Source organism: Macrobrachium nipponense, chromosome 46 (genome assembly GCF_015104395.2).
Source record: "Macrobrachium nipponense isolate FS-2020 chromosome 46, ASM1510439v2, whole genome shotgun sequence".
Taxonomy (NCBI): Eukaryota; Metazoa; Arthropoda; class Malacostraca; order Decapoda; family Palaemonidae; genus Macrobrachium; species Macrobrachium nipponense.
The window spans coordinates 35,503,397-35,521,850 of NC_061106.1; the positions used below are offsets into that span (position 1 = coordinate 35,503,397).

An 18,454-nucleotide genomic window follows, 5' to 3' on the forward strand; every position below is an offset into this window, starting at 1 on the left:
TCACAAAACATCGAACAGGCCTTCTTTCTCGGTGGTCTTGGTCGAAGCCATTGAGGCTTGCAAATTCTTCAACTTCAGGCATAACATAAAAAAAATAGGTTTTGTATGTAAAAAGATATCATAAGCGTTTGTTTAAATTTTATTATATATAAAAGTACAAACAAACTTACACGGTAGTTGGATGGTTAGGTGATGTAGTACAAAGGTAAAGACGCAAATAATTAATATTCTTAAGGATGCATTCTCATTCACTTCTTGTCCGTGATATTAAATATTTATATTGACAATAATTTACGAACTGCAGTATTAGTGAATTCTGTTGTTTGCTTTATATAGAACTTTTATGATGCAAGTGGTAATTCTCTTTTCAGATTATTCCCTAACTTCGATTGGTTTTGACTGATTTTGTCATTAGAGGCTTCTGCTTCTTGAATTCCACCTAGTGTTTGAAAAGGTTTTGGGATTAAAGGAACTCCATGACCTGAAGCTCCACTGTCGTTCGCTAGAGTCTCTGGACGAAAAGACAAAGATCCTGAAGGAGATGCTGCTGGTACTACTTCTGACTGACCAGGTGCTTGGGGCTCTTGTTCAATTGTGGCTATTTGCGGCTGTTGGCTACTGTTTCCTGGGGTGTCACTATTCAGTCCAAAAGTCTGGCTAAATCCACTGCTACTTCCCAAACCACGGGACTGAGCATTCAGTATTTTGAGAACTTCTTGGGGATCAGTTGTGAAAGAAAAGGTGTTTAATATATTTGCTGTTGGATCTGCCACTCTTGCTGCTTGTGTACCGATTGCAGCATTTACATTCTCTGCAGGGCTTCTTGCAGTTTGTGAAAGCAAAGACAGTGGAATAGTGAGAACAAAGTTTGGATCCGTCAGTACACCGGCAGCATTCAAACCTGAAATTTCACCATCGGTTCTAGTGACAAACGGCTCAGCAGACGTAGATGTGCCAAAACTGCTAAGTGTCTCTTGTCCTTGTAATGGAGCAGATGCTATAATAGGTGCCTGTGTTGTCACTTGTCCTACTGGACTACTAATACCCCGGCTTGTCACTTGAATTCCGTTCTCTGGTTGTAACTGGCTAGAATGGACGCTTTCTCCTATCTGAATTGCAGTGTTTGTTGTCTGTTCAACGGGTGATTGTGTAAGGGTTACTTGTGTGTTTTTTATATTTTCATCTGCAATAGCTAAATTTGCTATATCAATGGCAGCCCCGCCCAGGCGTTTGTTAAGAGTATCTGGGAAAGGGGCAGGTGTAATTCCTTCCTGTTGAAAATTTGGTAGAACTGATTCACTTCCTGACTGTGGAAATATTATGATTGCATGAGGGCTAAATTTTTTTGCATTTACTGAAGTAATCCCAGAGACCCCTATATTTGTGGCTGATACTCCAGTGCTACCTATGTGGTCAAGGTTGGAGATAGTCTGTTCACTGACTGTGTCAAATTCCAGCTGGCTAGATGCAAGGCCATCAAAGAAGGAGAGTGTATGGCAGTAACAGGTGAAGGGGTTATTGTAAATGGAATGCTTGGCTTAGATGCACTAAATTTTGAATGGGAAATAGCAACTGCTGGGGTACTCACTTCATGAGTTTCTAGAGCTGATGATCCTACTGGACTTTGCCCTGATATTTCAAGTGCTTGTGTGGCACAGTTTTTCGTTCTAAATCTACATCTACACTTTGTAACACATTCCTTTCTAAATTCATTTTCCACTGGTGATTCATCGGTCGTAGAAGATATTACACTCGATGCCCCAGGAGATACTTGTGACGCCAAGTTTGAAATTTTTGGTAAGATAGACACATGATCACCTACCTGCATCATTTTTCCTATAGATGTTCCGATAGCTTTGCCTTGACCTGTACTCAGTTGAATGAAAGATTCTAAATTTACTTGTTCATTTCCTGGTGTAACAGACACATGATCACCAACATGCATCAATTTTGCAACAGATGTTCCAGTTCCTCCGGTAAGTATTCCTTGTGATGCTGAATGAGCATTTACATTATCACCACTTGGTAGAAGTGCAAGCTCAGCGTCTGAGGATATTCCACTGTGCAATCTTGTATTCAGTGAACCAATGTCAGCTGGCGTATTGAAATTATTCTCAGGAAATGTTGAAATGGGTGTAACGTTTATAGTTTCGGAGGCTGGGCTAGAAGGACGAAGTGCTGTTATTTCTTGTGGTGTAGTGGTTTCTGCTAATGAACTGGTTCTGAGTTGAACTGACTCTCCATGGAATGGTTTAACTGTGTCTATTGGAAAATGTGAATTCTCAGCTGGTGGCGTTCCAATTGCTGCAAAACTTGCTAGAGCACTGGGTACTGGTAATGTACTCTGACCTACTTGAATGGGAATTTCTTCTGGAGTAGCAGGCAGTCCTGCTCCAGCAGTCGATGAAAAATCTGATGAAAATAAGTTTCCAAAATCTGTATTTGATCCAAATGAACTTGATGTTGCAAAGATTGTAGAATCATCCGTACTTGTTGTAAGTCCTGTTACCTTATCTGAATGGATAAATTTCGTTGTTCCTTCAGACTGGATAAGATTTGACTTTGAGCTTTCTTCCTGTGACGGTAAGCCTTCTCGGTTAATTTCATTAGGTCTATCGTTATTTGGAGCAACAATTAGAGCTTCAGCAACTGGAGGAAGCTCATTCTGGAAAGTTGGTGCATTCTCAAAGTTCTGTTCAGCTGTATTAAAGGATACTGAGGTGCCCGTTGGTATTCCACTTGGATTGTTATTTTGTTCACTTTGAAAAGAATTTCGGTCAGAATTTTGGCTGAATAAACTACCTTGATGTGCTCTATGTCCAAAGCCATCTGTTTCTGGTGACAAGTTTGCTCTAATACCTTCACCATGGTGGTTTGGTTTTATTTCTGAAGTTTTTCTTTCACTGTTCAGGCTAAATCTAGCAAAGTTAGGGTTGTTTCCGAAGTCTTGATTATGTGGTGTTACACGTGCATGGGTTTCATTCAAAATACCCACTACGACTGGGACTGACTGTAAAATGACTCTAGTGTTCTGAGGAGGCAGGTGTGGAATGAACCCTCCATTAGCAAAATTTCCCTGCGGGAAGTTTGGGTTAAAGTGAATACCTCCTTGACCAAAAGGAAAGAAGCTGTTTGCAAAGGGATGACCCCCAATAAAAGGTGTGGGGTTAAATCCAGGCCCAAAACTAGGGTTGTGAAATCCACCATTAACAAAATTGTTACTATTGGGTACAAAAGTTTGATCTGCAAATCCTGATGTTCTTGCATGAACTGGCAGTCCCCTGAAGCCATGGCCTTCAATAGCAGGTGTTCTGAAGCCTCCATTTCCAAAGTTTGGAGGAGGGAAACCTTGAATGTTGAAGGGATGATTACCACCATTACTGAAACCAAAACGATTATTGACCCCTGATTCTGCTCTTGAAAACCCTGCACCACCGTTTGATCTGAAACCACCGAAGTTATTATTGCTGCCTGCTGGGAAGTTTGGAGAACTGATACCTAACTCTTCTAGAGAACTAAACCCATCAACAAGAGAGGGATGAACTACTTGTACAACTTCAGTGGAACCTCTATCATTGAGATTTCTAGCAAAACCACCATTTTGGCGAGAGAAGTCATGTAGGGCTTGAGGGACAAAATTTCTGGAAAACTGTGCCCCATTTGGTATTGCTGAACTGCTGGAGAAGCTGTTGCTTGGAGTATTAGGGAAGTGGTCTTCACCCTCAACCTATGGAAAGAGAAATTACCAAAGGGTTCATCTTTATTATATGTATTAGTTTTATGAGATTATAAATTAAAACTTAAAGTTCTAAAACATACCAATACTGTTTAAGACCAAACAACTAAGAAGAAACTCTTGTGATTTAGATTATACATTGAAATAAACCAAATTTTGACACAGGAAAAACTTTTTTTTTTTTTGGTAGCCACTGTGAGTCCTCAAAGGAGTTTACCTTTATGGTTCCACTGGGTCTCCATAAAATAGACCAGCCATAAGAGAATTCTTGATTATGGAGCGCCATTGGAGCCCATTAGGGTAAAATCTTTGAGGATGAACAATGGATATATTATAAAAAAAAATTTAACAATACTTGCCTTACGTTGACTTATGGGCTCATGATTTCCAGTACCAGTTTGAGGCAATGGACCTGCCAGTACCCCTGTACTAAAAACAGCCGCCAACAGCAACCATGTCTGAAAAGAAGGGACATTTCAATTAGTTAATCTCTTGATGCAATTCAGTTTTCCAATTTCAGTATACAGAAGCATTTTCTTACTAGATATTCAGTTAATGCGTCAAGACGGAACAACTTTAATTATGATTTGCACCAAATCTTTATCTTACGAGAGATTGTGTGTGATTTTTCGGTGTATTGTGCTCACTTACCCACAAAGAACTGATACTATGTTACTTAAAAACTTCTGTTTTTTATAGACCTAAATATATATATATATATATATATATATATATATATATATATATTATATGTATATATATATATATATATATATATATATATATATATATATATATATATAAATATATATTGTTATAATATGCTGTCTATTAAAAGTGGCGTCACAACACCTAGGGTAGTGACGCCTATATATTATATATATATATATATATATATATATATATATATATTATATATATATATATATATATATATACACGTACCTCAGCTATCAATGACCTTGCTTCAATAGTGATTGACCCAACATAGATCCCAAAGGAGTGAAACACATCTGGGTCTTTTTTTTTTTTTTTTTAATCCTTCGAACTTCTGTTCAGTTAGGTTACCTGATGGTTAAGCGACTGTAATGGGGCGTAGCCTGGGTAGATAAGTGCATAGGTAAAAGCTCCATCCTAAAATAAAATTGAAGGGTTAACCGGAAAATTAACAAAAGTATATCTTAGTTTTACCAGACCACTGAGCTGATGAACAGCTCTCCTAGGGCTGGCCCGAAGGATTAGATATTTTGACGTGGCTAGGAACCAATTGGTCACCTAGCAAAGGGACCTACAGCTTATTGTGGGATCCGAACTTCGGACCACCGGATTGGCAGCCGAGCGCGAAAACCACTCGTCCACCGAGGAACTGGAAATTAACATCATCAGGCACCAAGCCCTCTAAGGAGAAAACGAGGATGAAATGAAAATAAATGTGAAGAGAAAAAAAATAAGAATGCCAGTGATAACGGATAGAGTGAATTTTATTTAAAAACTTTATACACTTCATAAAACAGTACGAAATGCGTACAAGGCGACCAGGAACAGCCATTGCACTTTCTCCCTCTGTTACAGGAGACAAAAACCAGTTGAAAGTAAAGGGCACGCTAGATCAAAGGAAAAACACCACCCCCCCCCCCCCCCCCAACCCCCAACTCTCCCTCTCCTTACTTGTAGAATATTTTGTAGTTTTCTTTCGCGATTTTCTTTAGTTCATTATAATTCTGACGTTAGATCTAGTGTTTCAGCTTCAGCTCCATATTGATTCAGTTCACATTGCTCGATGTGATTTCATAGTTTTAAGATGTGGTTGTCATTCAATTTTCTTGTCTTCTATATAGAAGTTCACTCACGACGTGGTTCGGAAGTCACGTAAAGGCGTTGGTCCCGTTGCTGAATAACCACTGGTTCCATGCAACGTAAAAACACCATACAAACAAACAATCTATATCATTAGAATTTTAATGCAATTCGGTTTCCTAATGTTGACCATTGCGTATATATTGGCCATTTTTATTTTCCTCTTTAAACTGGAATATCACTTTTGCATTACAATCCTACTAAATCTCCATTCGCAATCCGAGAACCTGAAGGAAATTGTAATTTTTAATGGGCTGTAAATCTCCGTAAGACATTCTTAACCATTTAAAGTAGAAGTGACCTTCTTCCTGTAGAACATTTAAAAGTACAGTAAATTAAACATTTAGTTCCTGCGCATATTCACAGTACTTGAGCAGGCAAACTCACAGAAACCTACACTTATACACATTATATATATATATATATATATAAAGTGTACTGCATTTATACATATGTATTTATATTTGACTCCAGCAGCTGACGATTAAATTAGATCAGCTATATTTTATCATAAATCATTCTGCACTGATTAACATGATTTTTTTTTTTTAACATTTTCATGCTAATAAATAAATCATAAATATCCTATCCTAAAATTTCTGTAACTTTAACTCAACGCGAAACACCTTTTGCAGACGTTTTTAGGCTTATCCGTAGGGCTTCCCTACTACCCATCCCCACAACAAGAACTACAGCAAAATAGTTTGTAGACTTACTACCCGAGTAAGCGAAAATTAACGGTCATGACGATGGTAATGACTGGGAAAAATAATTGATAGTAATGAAAGCTGAAATAAGCAAGGAGGGTTCCAAATTCTGGTCATAATCAGACTAGAGTGATTGCCTTTCCAAACGCGCAAGTGACTAATCAAATTCAAATGATACTACGAGAGCCCAACAAATTAAGAAAGTATCCTTGACAAAAGTTAGCGCAGGTCACCACAGTGACTTTCTTCCTATATGGGTAAGGCCACAAGCTTTAACCTTTAAAAGCCTTTTTGCTCCAGCCGACAACTTTTTAATAATGATCCACTTCTGCGTCGATTGCAAAAAAATGAAGTGTATAAAAACTCGCGCACAAAAAGTGACGCTCGCTAACCTGCTCTTCGCACAACCTATATGTGAACGATCGTTTCATCCCAGTCTCTCTCTCTCTCTCTCTCTCTCTGTTGTACAATTCATCCATATACCTTATCAAAGTGACTGCAGTCACGAATGCGCAGCTAATCTGCGTCGTCTGCTTTACGGGAGTAGCATAGAATGTATAAAATTTAGGCCGAAGGCCATGACCTGGGACCGATGAGGTTATTCAGCACTGAAAGGAAAATAGGGAGTAAACGGTGATTAAGGTGTACCGCGAGGAAAGCCTCCGTTGCACTATGAAGCAATTATATATTAGGAGAGAGAGTGAAAAGTAAGTTGGAGGATAGAAAAGGAACAGAGGTACAGTAAAAAGGAATGAAAGGGGTTGCAGATAAACACCGAAGGGACGCTGCAAAGAACCTAAGTAATGCTTACAGTGCAACACGTGTGAGGTGCACTGATGACACTACCCCCTCCCTCATACGGGGTCTGCTTTAAGGGGTCCCCAGCTAAAAGCCCTAACATATGTAAGCTCAGTAGACGAGGGCGCGTCTCTATGTTTTTACAGGCTCTTTCATGGGTAGAATGAAAGTTCACGGCCGGTATTAGGTGCAGATTTAACAGTACCCCTTATGCCAAGAACCATAAGAGTAGATTTTAGGGACCTTGATAGAAAATTCTAGGCTCTCTCTCTTTCTCAAGACTGAAATTGTCCAAGACTTGCGGTCTTGATGCTAGAATGTAATCCATGCGTGATTTCACATAGCACCGTCAGCTGACACTCCACCAATATAAACTTCTCCAACTCTCCTATATTCAAATAGGTATTTGGAGATATGCGTTTTCATGGTAGTTTTGCTAAAGGACTTTCTCCCATAGCTTTACTGAAACTTACAAATAGAAAATGGAACTGAAAGCACGGCAGATTTCACTTTATTTATTTTATTATGATTATTTTTAGAGATTTCATTAAGTTGTAAAATAACTGCCCTACTTGAGTTATTATACTCGACAGTAATACGTCCATTGGACGATGATTCTGGTGATATGTCGAGTTAAATGATGTTGGGTCTAGGTGGCAACTGAACGGGCAACTGCCTATAAATGTCAGACTCTAATCACTCTATCGATATAAATCCCGCGTTCTCAGTAACCCTCAGTTCATACACAGTCGAAGGGCTAACACACGACAGGAAGCTTTAGTGATATATATATATATATATATATATAATATATATATATATATATATATATATATATATATATATATATATATATATAAAGGTTTTTTGCCACGAATGAAAAAATGAAAAAGCGAGATAGCAAAGTACTTTCGGTCCTGTCCCACGATATATATTTATTATTTTTCTCTCTCTCTCTCTCTCTGGTTCGATATTCTCTCTCCCTCTTTCTCTTGGTCGATATATATATATATATATATTTATATTTTCTTTCGTCTTTTCATTAATAATAATTTTTTTGGGAAAATTTGTGCAAAAATTCATGATATTAAATTGTATATGCTCCCGTGTTTTTTCAAATGTACTGTTTTCTGGAAGAATCACTTGTTTACTGTGTGTATCCTTCAAGGTGTGGCTACCCTCAGGCGGCTCCTTTCTGTAGAGTGAAAATCGCCCTTAATGCTTATCTTGTAGTGTCAGTTTGTATATTAAGCCTTCTTTTGACTATGTTGTTCTCTGTAAAATCAGTTTGCCTCAGTAAAGGGTCCGAGCAGGACCGAAAGTACTTGGCTATCTTGCTTTTTCATTTTTTCCTTCGTGACAAAAAAACCTTTATTTATACATAGCATCACGTTTTATATACTTCGTGATCAAGTTATTCATATATATATATATATATATATATATATATATATATATATATATATATATATATATACATATATACTATATCATATATCACTATAGAAATGTTAATGCTAACCGCAATATTTGATCGTTAATAATAGTTTTGTTATATGCAATAAGATTTCTATTTGTACAAATGTATATTCAGCAACTGGAAAAAAAGCTGACTTCAGCATGCGATTATGCCTTTTAATGGTTTATCTATACTTAGACAGGACCTGGTTAGTGAGTCCTGTCTAGGCCTGACAATTCATCAGTATTCATATTTTCTCAGTGAAGTTGCTACCATAAAATACGGTTGTTTGCGAGATAGAGATAGAACTTTTCACCCATTACTCTGTTCTCTTTAAATATCAGCCTAGTTCTAACCTTTCTGACACACAAGGATCGTGCCAATATGTTGCAATTTTTCTCCCTGTTAAGGCTTCCACAGTTTTCGTATTCCTCTACCCTTACAAAATACAAAGATACAGTCAATTCTATCTTTCATGAGATTACTTTCAAGCTTTCCATGTGGTACTGACCAGTCACATGAGACTTCATGACCTTTATTTGTCGAAAAGTCAGAATTAAAGTAGTCTTGTAAAACTGGTGGACACCGGAGCCAAATGTGTCATGCTCTCAAAAAAGAAAAAAAAAGAAAAAAGAAAAAACAAACTATTTTCACTGAGCAGTGAGACACTGGAAGACAATACGTTTTAAAATCCTTACCAATATCAAATAAAATCGCCTCTAAACTTAGTAGAGGTGTCGTAATTCCACTCGATCTGATAAAGCCAAACATCTGTCATGCCCTGAACTCAACCAATTATTTTCACTGAGCAGAAAGACGCTGCTGGAGACTTGGAACTTAGTAAGAGACGAAACGATGGTTTAAAATCCTTATCAGCATTAAATAAAACCACCTTTAAACTTAATAGAGGTGTCGTAAGTACACTCGATCTGATAAGGTTTCGGACACGCCCAACATCAACTCGGTTGGCGAGAGTGACTGGAATGGGTGGTTCACGTCGCTGCCACTAGGGTCATCTGCTGAAGAACTTGGATTCTTTTGCTCAGTGGCTCTTAAATGCTTGGAAACCGGCCGACAGATAACAAAAAAGTTAACTTTAATTGCATCGGGAACTCTCGTCGTTTAATGGGAATGACGAATCAAATACAATGCGTTTTTATTTAAAAGAAAACTATTGTGCCGGCTTTGTCTGTCAGCCCATCCGCCCTCTGATCTACAAGATTACTTAAGCCCATATAATAATTCTAGAGTTGTTTCTCCTTCGAATTCACATATATGATGTATATGTATGTGTGTGTATATATATATATATATATATATATATATATATATATATATAGGTATATTGGAAGAAGGCATGTTTTACATTATTTTTACACAGTCGTTCGTAAGTGCTCAATGTTAACGATTTTTCTGATGCTTCCTAACGAACTTTTGAGTCTTACAGGAATAAAACAAAACTTCTTTCAGTTTTCTTCTGAAGATTGAAAAGGCCAGAAGACTGCTGGGCCTTGACCCAGGCTAACATCCCAAACATCTCTTGAGAATGGGCCACAGAAGGGCCTGAAAGTACTCGAGTGTGGAGTAAAAACTTATGTAAATACTTAGAAGTAAACAAGTTACAAATTGAATTTGTGGGTTTCTTTTTCAATCTTACAGGAATGTTAAATGAAAGGATGTCATCATTTTACGACAGCGAGATTCAGTTGCATCGGTCATTTGAAACAACTGGTTGAGAATAAACTATGGAGAAATACAGAGAGAGTGGAGGAAAATGGAAAGATCTCTTCGTACACTATTCCTTAGAGTTTGTGAAGTGTAATCTGTATTACTGCAGCCCGAAACTAAATGACTGAGGAAAAAGTGACCGCTAGTGAGAGGAGGAGTGGCGTGTTAGATGGAATAAATTGGACAAACACTGCGAGCAGCCCTGTCCGTCGTAGCAATAATAGCAAATGAAGCGTGCTTGATATATTTTGATTTTAATGGAGTAGTGCTCCGTTTTGCGAATTACTTCTAGGTCTATATACACTACATATATATATATATATATATATATATATATATATATATATATATTTATATATATATATATTATGTAATACACGCCAAAAACTATAAATAATTCTAAAGGAAAGAAACTTTGCAAGAACTTGCGTACCTTTTAGGTCATATATATATATATATATATATATTATATATATATATATATATATTATATATGCTTATTTAATTATATCACATAATTTCCAAAAAATATACGAAATGTTGCTAAGAAATATCACATTTCTAGAAAATATGTGAAATGTTTCTAGGGAATATCACATTTCTAGCGAATATGTGAAATGTTTCTAGGATATATCACACATTTCTGGCAAATATGCGAAATACCTCTAGGAAACATCGCATATTTCTAGGAAATTTCACATATTTCCGGGAAATATGCGAAATATCTTCAGGAAACATCAGGCATTTCTCGTAATCACGCAAAATATGTCTACGAAATATTGCACATTTCTAGAAGACATCCTCTTGTCTCTAAGAGGTCCTTTCGTCCGAATTTGGTCTACCGGTTGACTTTGACCTGTCTGCATTTGTTACCGGAACCTGTTGATATTTAGAGAGCATCAGACGCACTATAGAGAGAGAGAGAGAGAGAGGACTTATAGGTTAAAAGGTAAACCTCACAGTCCTTGCCAACTATCGGACCCATATCACATAGCTAGCGAAAGGGTAACACAACGTTGCCACCGATGGTGTTTTTTTTTTTTTTTTTTTTTTTTTAAATCTGGCTTTGGTACGTACACCCACGTACACACGGTCGCACACTTAATTGCACACACACATGAACACATACATACAAATTATATATAATGTTTACATACATGTGTGTGTGTGTACTATACATAGAGTGCGTATTTTTCGGCTCTTATATGTATGATAGTGGTCTTGGCGTATATCTAACAAATACATATATGATAAATATCTGAATAAATACAGAAATCAATAAACAAAAGTATACATATATGTGTGTGTACTGTACATAGAGTGCGTATTTTTCTGCTCTTATATGTATGATAGTGCTCTTGGCGTATATCAAACATGATAAAGATCTGAATAGATACAGAAATGAATAAACAAAGAACAACGTGTTTTTGTCATCTTTGCTGAACGAAATATATACTAGGATAAAATCCTTGGTTCACCAAACTTCGCCCTCTGCAATAAAGAAAGCTGATTTCGATTGTGGGCCTAAGCAGGTGACGAGAAAATTACCAGTGTGGGAACTGTGGATGCAAGTCAGCAGGCATTTAAGCAGATTGCTGTTCTCAGCGTTATATGCGCCATCGCACAGCAGTCTTTTGTTATGAAATTCAGCGTTTACACGTATGGCGAAGGAGAGAACACGTCGCCTGTTACCTCTTCTACATTTGATTGCAAAGATCTCGAATTTTGATCTCGATGGAGTTATGGAAAGGATAGGCTTATGATGAAAGATCTCATCTATGTGAATATATATGTATATGTATATATATATATATATATATATATATATATATATATATATATATATATATATATATATATATATATATGGATGGATATGGATATGGGAAGCGTTGCTATCAACCAACATACAACCAGGAGCTGAAGGAGACGTCATGTACCAGTAATTGTCCATTTATTAAACAAGCTGACGTTTCGAGGACACAGCCTCATTTTCAAAGCTGAAAAAACGTAATTATAATATATAAAAGACTTAAGAATTAAGAAATTTACAATTTAAAAAAATATTTACACTTTAAACAAAAATTAAAAAATTAAAAATTAAAAATTAAAAAAAAAAAACTAAAATGCAACAGACAGAATGAAAGAAATAGACCGCTACCTTTCAGGACGGGAACCAAGGACCTAATGACATAAAAAACAGAGACAGGGGCACACTCAAGACAGGTACAGTGTTGTGGAGGTAGTTTGATTGTTTAAAGGAGGAACAAGCTTCTTAATATATAACGATTCGGCTATTGCTAATTGATGAGGTGAGGTGGCTCTGGAGAGAATTTTAAAATGTTTATATTCAATATCTTTTTTACATTTTTTGGCATGATCGCGTATATTAGAAAATTCAGGATTAGTTAATTTATTGCCTGTTCTGTAACTAACTCCCCGATGACAATCAATTCTAACTTTTAGTAGGCGACGAGAAGCCCCCACATATTTCCCCACCTTACATTTGGGCAAGTATATAAATAAACGACATTGGAAGTCATCAAGGAGCTTAGTCTGTCTTTATGTTTAAAAAGCGAAGCAATGGTTAACGGGTTCTTTGGTATAATTCTACTGTTAACTGCCGGAAGGTGTCGGTGAATAAGGTCATTTAACTGAACATAAAAGGACTTATCATGAATAAAAGGAATACTGAAGTAAAATGCCAACTTGGGTACAGTAGGAATATTAAAAACAGGAACAAACTTACGATTAAGAAAATTATACAATTGTTTTAAAAAAAAAAGCTTGGATATATGTGTGTGTGTGTGTGCGTGTGTGTGTGTGTGTGAAACCTTCTTTCTCAGCTGGTGCAGGGGGCTGTTGTAAGCCCCTCCCGCGAAGTGTTTGGAAATTTGTGCGCACTTTGAAGCCATGTGAGACTCACCTTGTAGTGAATTTTACTGTTATTATTATTATTATTATTTCAAAGGCTAGGAAGCTAAACCAAGTCGGAGGAGGGGGCGTACCATCAGTGATTCCCCCCCCCCCTCCCCCAAAAAATGACCCCTTGTTTGAAAGATTTCGGTGACGAAATTCACCAAAAATGTTAAGGTTTACCAAAGTACAAACAAATGCTTAGAAGTCGTCATAGAACTATCCGTCTTGCAAACCTTGCAATGTGATTAGTATGGCTTTTAAGCTGGGATCCACAAACATTTTCGTTAAGTCTCTCTCTCTCTCTCTCAGTTCATTTTTAATATAGTCTGTCTTGAAGAGCTTGCAGTATTAGCATGAATAATAAGCGTTAATTTACAAGCAACTTCGTCGAGCCCCGCCCCCCAACCCCTTCCCCCCCTTTCTCTCTCTCGGTGTTATCGCAGATGCAACTGAAATGGCGGCGTCTAGACACCATCAGCGCCAAAATATCTCGCTTCTTCGGGACTACTCTCTCTGCAGGAGCCAATCGGCCTAAATCTGCGCTTCCTAGACTTTCTTAATTTTAGTCTCCATTCGACGTAGCACTACACAGAATACCGAGGCGTCTCTACCCCTAACCCCCCCCCCCCCACACAAAACACAACACGCCAACAAGCTTTACTGAAGAATATTAAGTCGTTTACAGCAACTAAGTAGAGTATCTCTATACTATATAGTAGATTCACATCAACCGTGCATTTGATGTCTAGCCAGTCCCTTACGACGCTCCTGATTGGCCGTTGATAAGCCAATGACAGGGCTGGAAACTCTCAGTTTCTCTCGAGAGTTCACATAGGCAGGATGTGTGTTCCACCTTTCCTGAGGGATACTTTTGAAAGACGTATCCCTCAGGAGAGGTGGAACATAGATCCTATCCATGTGAACTCCCGAGGGAGACTTAGAGTTTTCCAGCCTGTCATTGGCTTATCAATAGCCAATCAGGAGCGTCGTAAGGGACTGGCCTAGACATCAAATACACGGTTGATGTGAATCTACTGTAGTTACCGCGGCCTTGGGCTGTTTAAATTCAACGTTTCAAAGAATCCTCAAATCACATGCGTTTAGATTCTACTTTAATGATTTCGATCTGGTTTGTAAACTCCCGAGGAATTAATCTAGGTGACTTCTAGTTTAACTTAAGGACAGTAGAATTAGCAGTATTTACTTTTGAGTCCATGGTAATATGAATGTATTATATATATATATATATATATATATATATATATATATATATATATATATATATATATATATGTATATGTTATATATATATATATATATATATATATATATATATATAGATTTATATATATATCATTAGGTCGTCGTTTCTCCTAGCTAGTGGAATCATATACCTTATTATGAATAATTACAGACCCCCCCTATATACAACAGGGGTTCTTGATCTTCTGATGACCCCAGACTACAATTAATTGCCCAATATAAATCTACTTAAGTCCTGTTTGTTCACAATATAACTTAATATCCTTAGTCTAAAGGTGGGTACACACGTGAGAGCCGAACCTTGTATGTGTAACTGAGTTACGCATATACGGTTACAAGGTGTCAAAATGTTGAGGACGAACCGTAACCACGTTAAGCACGTAACTTCATTTCAATCCACTGCGATCATCAGTCTGTCTCTGTCCGGGTTGTTTACCGACGATGGCCACCATGCAAGTAGCAGCTGCCGTATATTTATATACATTATTTAACGAAGATGAAGCGAAATAAAAGAAGATGGTGGCAATCAAGGTTTTATACTAGAAGGGTAGAATACAGTGGTCGGGAATTACTCGCTGACATGAGATTCCAAGAAGTTTCTGGCCACAGTAAAGTCTGTTCTTCGTAATAACTAATAAATTGAAGGACCTCTTCCTCACTCCAATCAGCCATGGTAGACATATACGTACTGACTGACGAAAACAAGGGACTCTACTATGGACGGCCTTGTTCATAGTCGGTGTTAACAAGTTCAGCAAACTGTTGTTACGCGTGTAATACAGTTCCCGTCCACACATGGCGTAACGTTCAAAGAGACCTCCCTTTGATGCGGAGCCCAAAAACCGACAATTGTCGGGACGGAGGGCGAACGGAGCCTCGAACCTCGCGGGTTCGGGGTTCGGGTTCGAGGAACCGTCCACACTTGCGTTTTTGTTACAAGAATCGGTTACAATACAAGGTTCGGTTCGCACGTGTGTACCCACCTTAGTACATACTTTAGGTATGAATAGCTAAAAACAGAACATTCAAGAAAATCAAAAGCCTTTATTGTTTTATATAGTTACGTATTTACAAAATGTAGGTACCCATGTATACGTTGACACATTAAAATCAAATATATGCAAATATCAAGAGATCACGTCCCATACTCCAAGCATTCGGTTCTCATATCCCCAAGGGGTACGGATACCCCCCCTGTTAGGAGCCTCTGATGTACAAACACATACCTAGCTTATTCACGTAAATAACTGGCCGTTCGTTAACCTGACCCGCTTTGTGCTGTTGATTGGTTTCTGACTCCCAAGTCCTGTTTTGGAAACAAAAGTTGCATCTTTCAGCAGCAAAGACAAGCGAGAGCTCTACTTACGCTGACCACTGAACACCCTAAATTAGACCCATGCTTTCCTCGTCTTCCATTATTTACGCTCAATAAACAAACTGAGTATGGTAACTAAGGATGATATTATTATATGTCATCGTCCATTCAGCTAATATGATTGAGACCCACGCTTTTGAATTTTTAAGGAAAATTTCATGAAGTTTTCAAGGAATCTAAAGTGCATTTGAGTGCTGAGTACTATAGCAGATTCACATCACCTGTGCATTTGATGTCTAGGCCAGTCCCTTACGACGCTCCTGATTGGCTGTTGATAAGCCAATCGCAAGGCTGGAAACTCTCAGTCTCTCTCAAGAGTTCACATAGTCGGGATATACGTTCCACCTCACTTGAGGGATACGTCTTACAAAGTATCCTTCAGGAGAGGTGGAACACACATCCTGTCTATGTGAACTCTCTCGAGAAACTGAGAGTTTCCAGCCTTGTGATTGGCTTATCAACAGCCAATCAGGAGCGTCATAAGGGAAGGGCCTAGACATCAGATGCATGGGTGATGTAAATCTACTAGAGTTAGCTTAGCTTCCAAAATGAGTGTAAGTACCATCATGACTTCCCGGGAGAATTAGGTGAGGGTAATTTTAATTAACTGTTTGGTCCTCTAATTCAGTGGCTGTAAAAATGTCTTGATTTTTTGCCACCTTCATCGTACGTGTTTACACATTAAAATGAGTCATTCAAAGTTTTGCGTTATCCACATTTAGTACTATTTGTTTGCAGGACGAACAGAGGGACTTAATTTATGTCGCACGAAATTCATGACACTCAGATACAAACAGCCTCTCTCTCTCTCTCTCTTCATATATCGAGCTTTACAGAAGTAAACATGCCATCGTGTCTTTTAGTAGTTGTATTATCGCATTCTCAGTTGCACAGTATGTTGTTCGACCATCCACTTAGCTACTTCTGATTCACAAATTCAAATCAGGATAAAGTTCCAAAGACCTCGTCTGAGGAAAAGTATAAAAAAAAGGCCCTTGTAGAAGAGGCATTGCCGTCAGTGCACCTCAGGCAGTACACAGTAGGCATAACTTAGGGTTCTTTGTAGCATCCCTTAGGGGATCTTATCTGCAATGCTTTTCCTTTTACTGTACCTTTGTTCACAGTCTCTTTCTTCCATCTTACTTTCCACCTTCTTAGCAATTGCTTCATCGTGCAACTCCGAGGTTTCCCCATCCTGTTACACCTTTCAAACCTATTCTCAATTTCTCTTTCAGCGCTAAATGACCTCGTAGGTCCCAGCACTAGGCCTACATTCTCTATTCCGCTCAAAAGAGAGACAGGCCTCCCTAAGAAATGAGGAAAACTAAATAACCCTTCCTGTATCAGCCTAAGAGCCGAAAACCTTACAGTTCTCATGTGGAACAACCCAGATACCGATTTTCCTTTCACTCATCGTCTAGAAGTATCTAGACTAAGCTTTCGCCTTTTTTTTTTCTTTCCAAAGTTCACGTTAAAAATCACTAGGTCAGGTGTCATGATGATAAGCTTATACCTCACCATTTCTTTGCGAAGAATTAGACCACGATAAAATTTTGTTATGTCTCGTAGTCTCGTTCTCTGCTGAAATATGAATTACGAAAGATGGCCGAGCAGGATATCTAAATCATCATTAACCCTAGCGATGGCACATCTGAGATGTAGTTCCATATCCGGTTAAACCCAGACACGCCGGCTGTTACACGAGTCTCTCTCTCTCTCTCTCTCTCTCTCTCTCTCTCTCTCTCTCTCTCTCGTCACTATTTATTTGATTTTCCTAATTCCTAACTTACCGATAAACCCTGAGGAAATAATATGATCGCCGATTTACATCTAACGAAGCCGCTAGTAATTAAGGTTTAATTGATTTATAGGTTTTAGGCCTAATGCCAACCACTGGGGCAACTAAGGCCATTCAGCGCTGAAACGGAAATTGACAGTGAAAAGGTTTGAAAGGGGTAACAGGAGGAAAACCTCAAAGCAGTTGCACTATGAATTAATTGTTAGGAAAGCGTGGAAAGTAAGATGGAAGAAAGATAACATGAAAGAAGGTACAGTATAAGGAGGCTAGTACCTAAGGTCTAGCAAATATTCTCTAAACCTTGGGTACTTATTCATTCACTCAAACGGGCATTTCAGATCAGCGCTCAGAATTATTGAAAAAAATAACTGGAATCTGGAATGGGCATAAGTTGGTGGATAATGAAGGATGAGAAAGTACGGTGAAAAAGGTTTAGCTATGTGGTTGCTTAGAAATCGAGTTGGCCTTAAAGTTTGCTGATAAACAAAAGAAAACAGAAAACCGGTATATAGATTATAGATGAGGTAGATAGACTATATACAATTTAAGCCGACGGCCAAGAGCTGAGAACAATTAGGTCATTCAGCGCTGAAAGGAAATTTAGAGGTAGAGGTGTAAAAGGTGTAATAGGAGGAAAACCTCGTATACTAGGAAACAATAGAGGGTGGAAAGTAAGATGGAGGTGCATTGACAGCCCTAGCCCCCTATGGAGGTTGTATAAATTGATGAGAGGCCAGATCTTTATAGAACAAAATTGAAAAGAAGTCGCGATAATGACTATTCTATTATTATCAACTGCAAAATGAACAGAATA

At 38.0% G+C, this 18,454-nt stretch overlaps 1 protein-coding gene across 1 annotated transcript in view; it reads right to left on the reverse strand.

Moving 5' to 3' along the window:
- Nucleotides 1-123: 123 nt before the first annotated feature.
- The window catches only part of LOC135214898 (uncharacterized), an 18,784-nt gene continuing 453 nt past the window's right edge, over nt 124-18,454 (reverse strand). Inside the window, exons 2-3 of the mRNA XM_064249350.1 lie at nt 4,096-4,194; nt 124-3,727 (exon numbers count right to left, since the gene is read on the reverse strand). Coding sequence (XP_064105420.1) covers nt 1,406-3,727; nt 4,096-4,194 — 2,421 coding nt within the window. The 3' untranslated portion in view covers nt 124-1,405. The remainder of the gene's footprint in view (nt 3,728-4,095; nt 4,195-18,454) is intronic.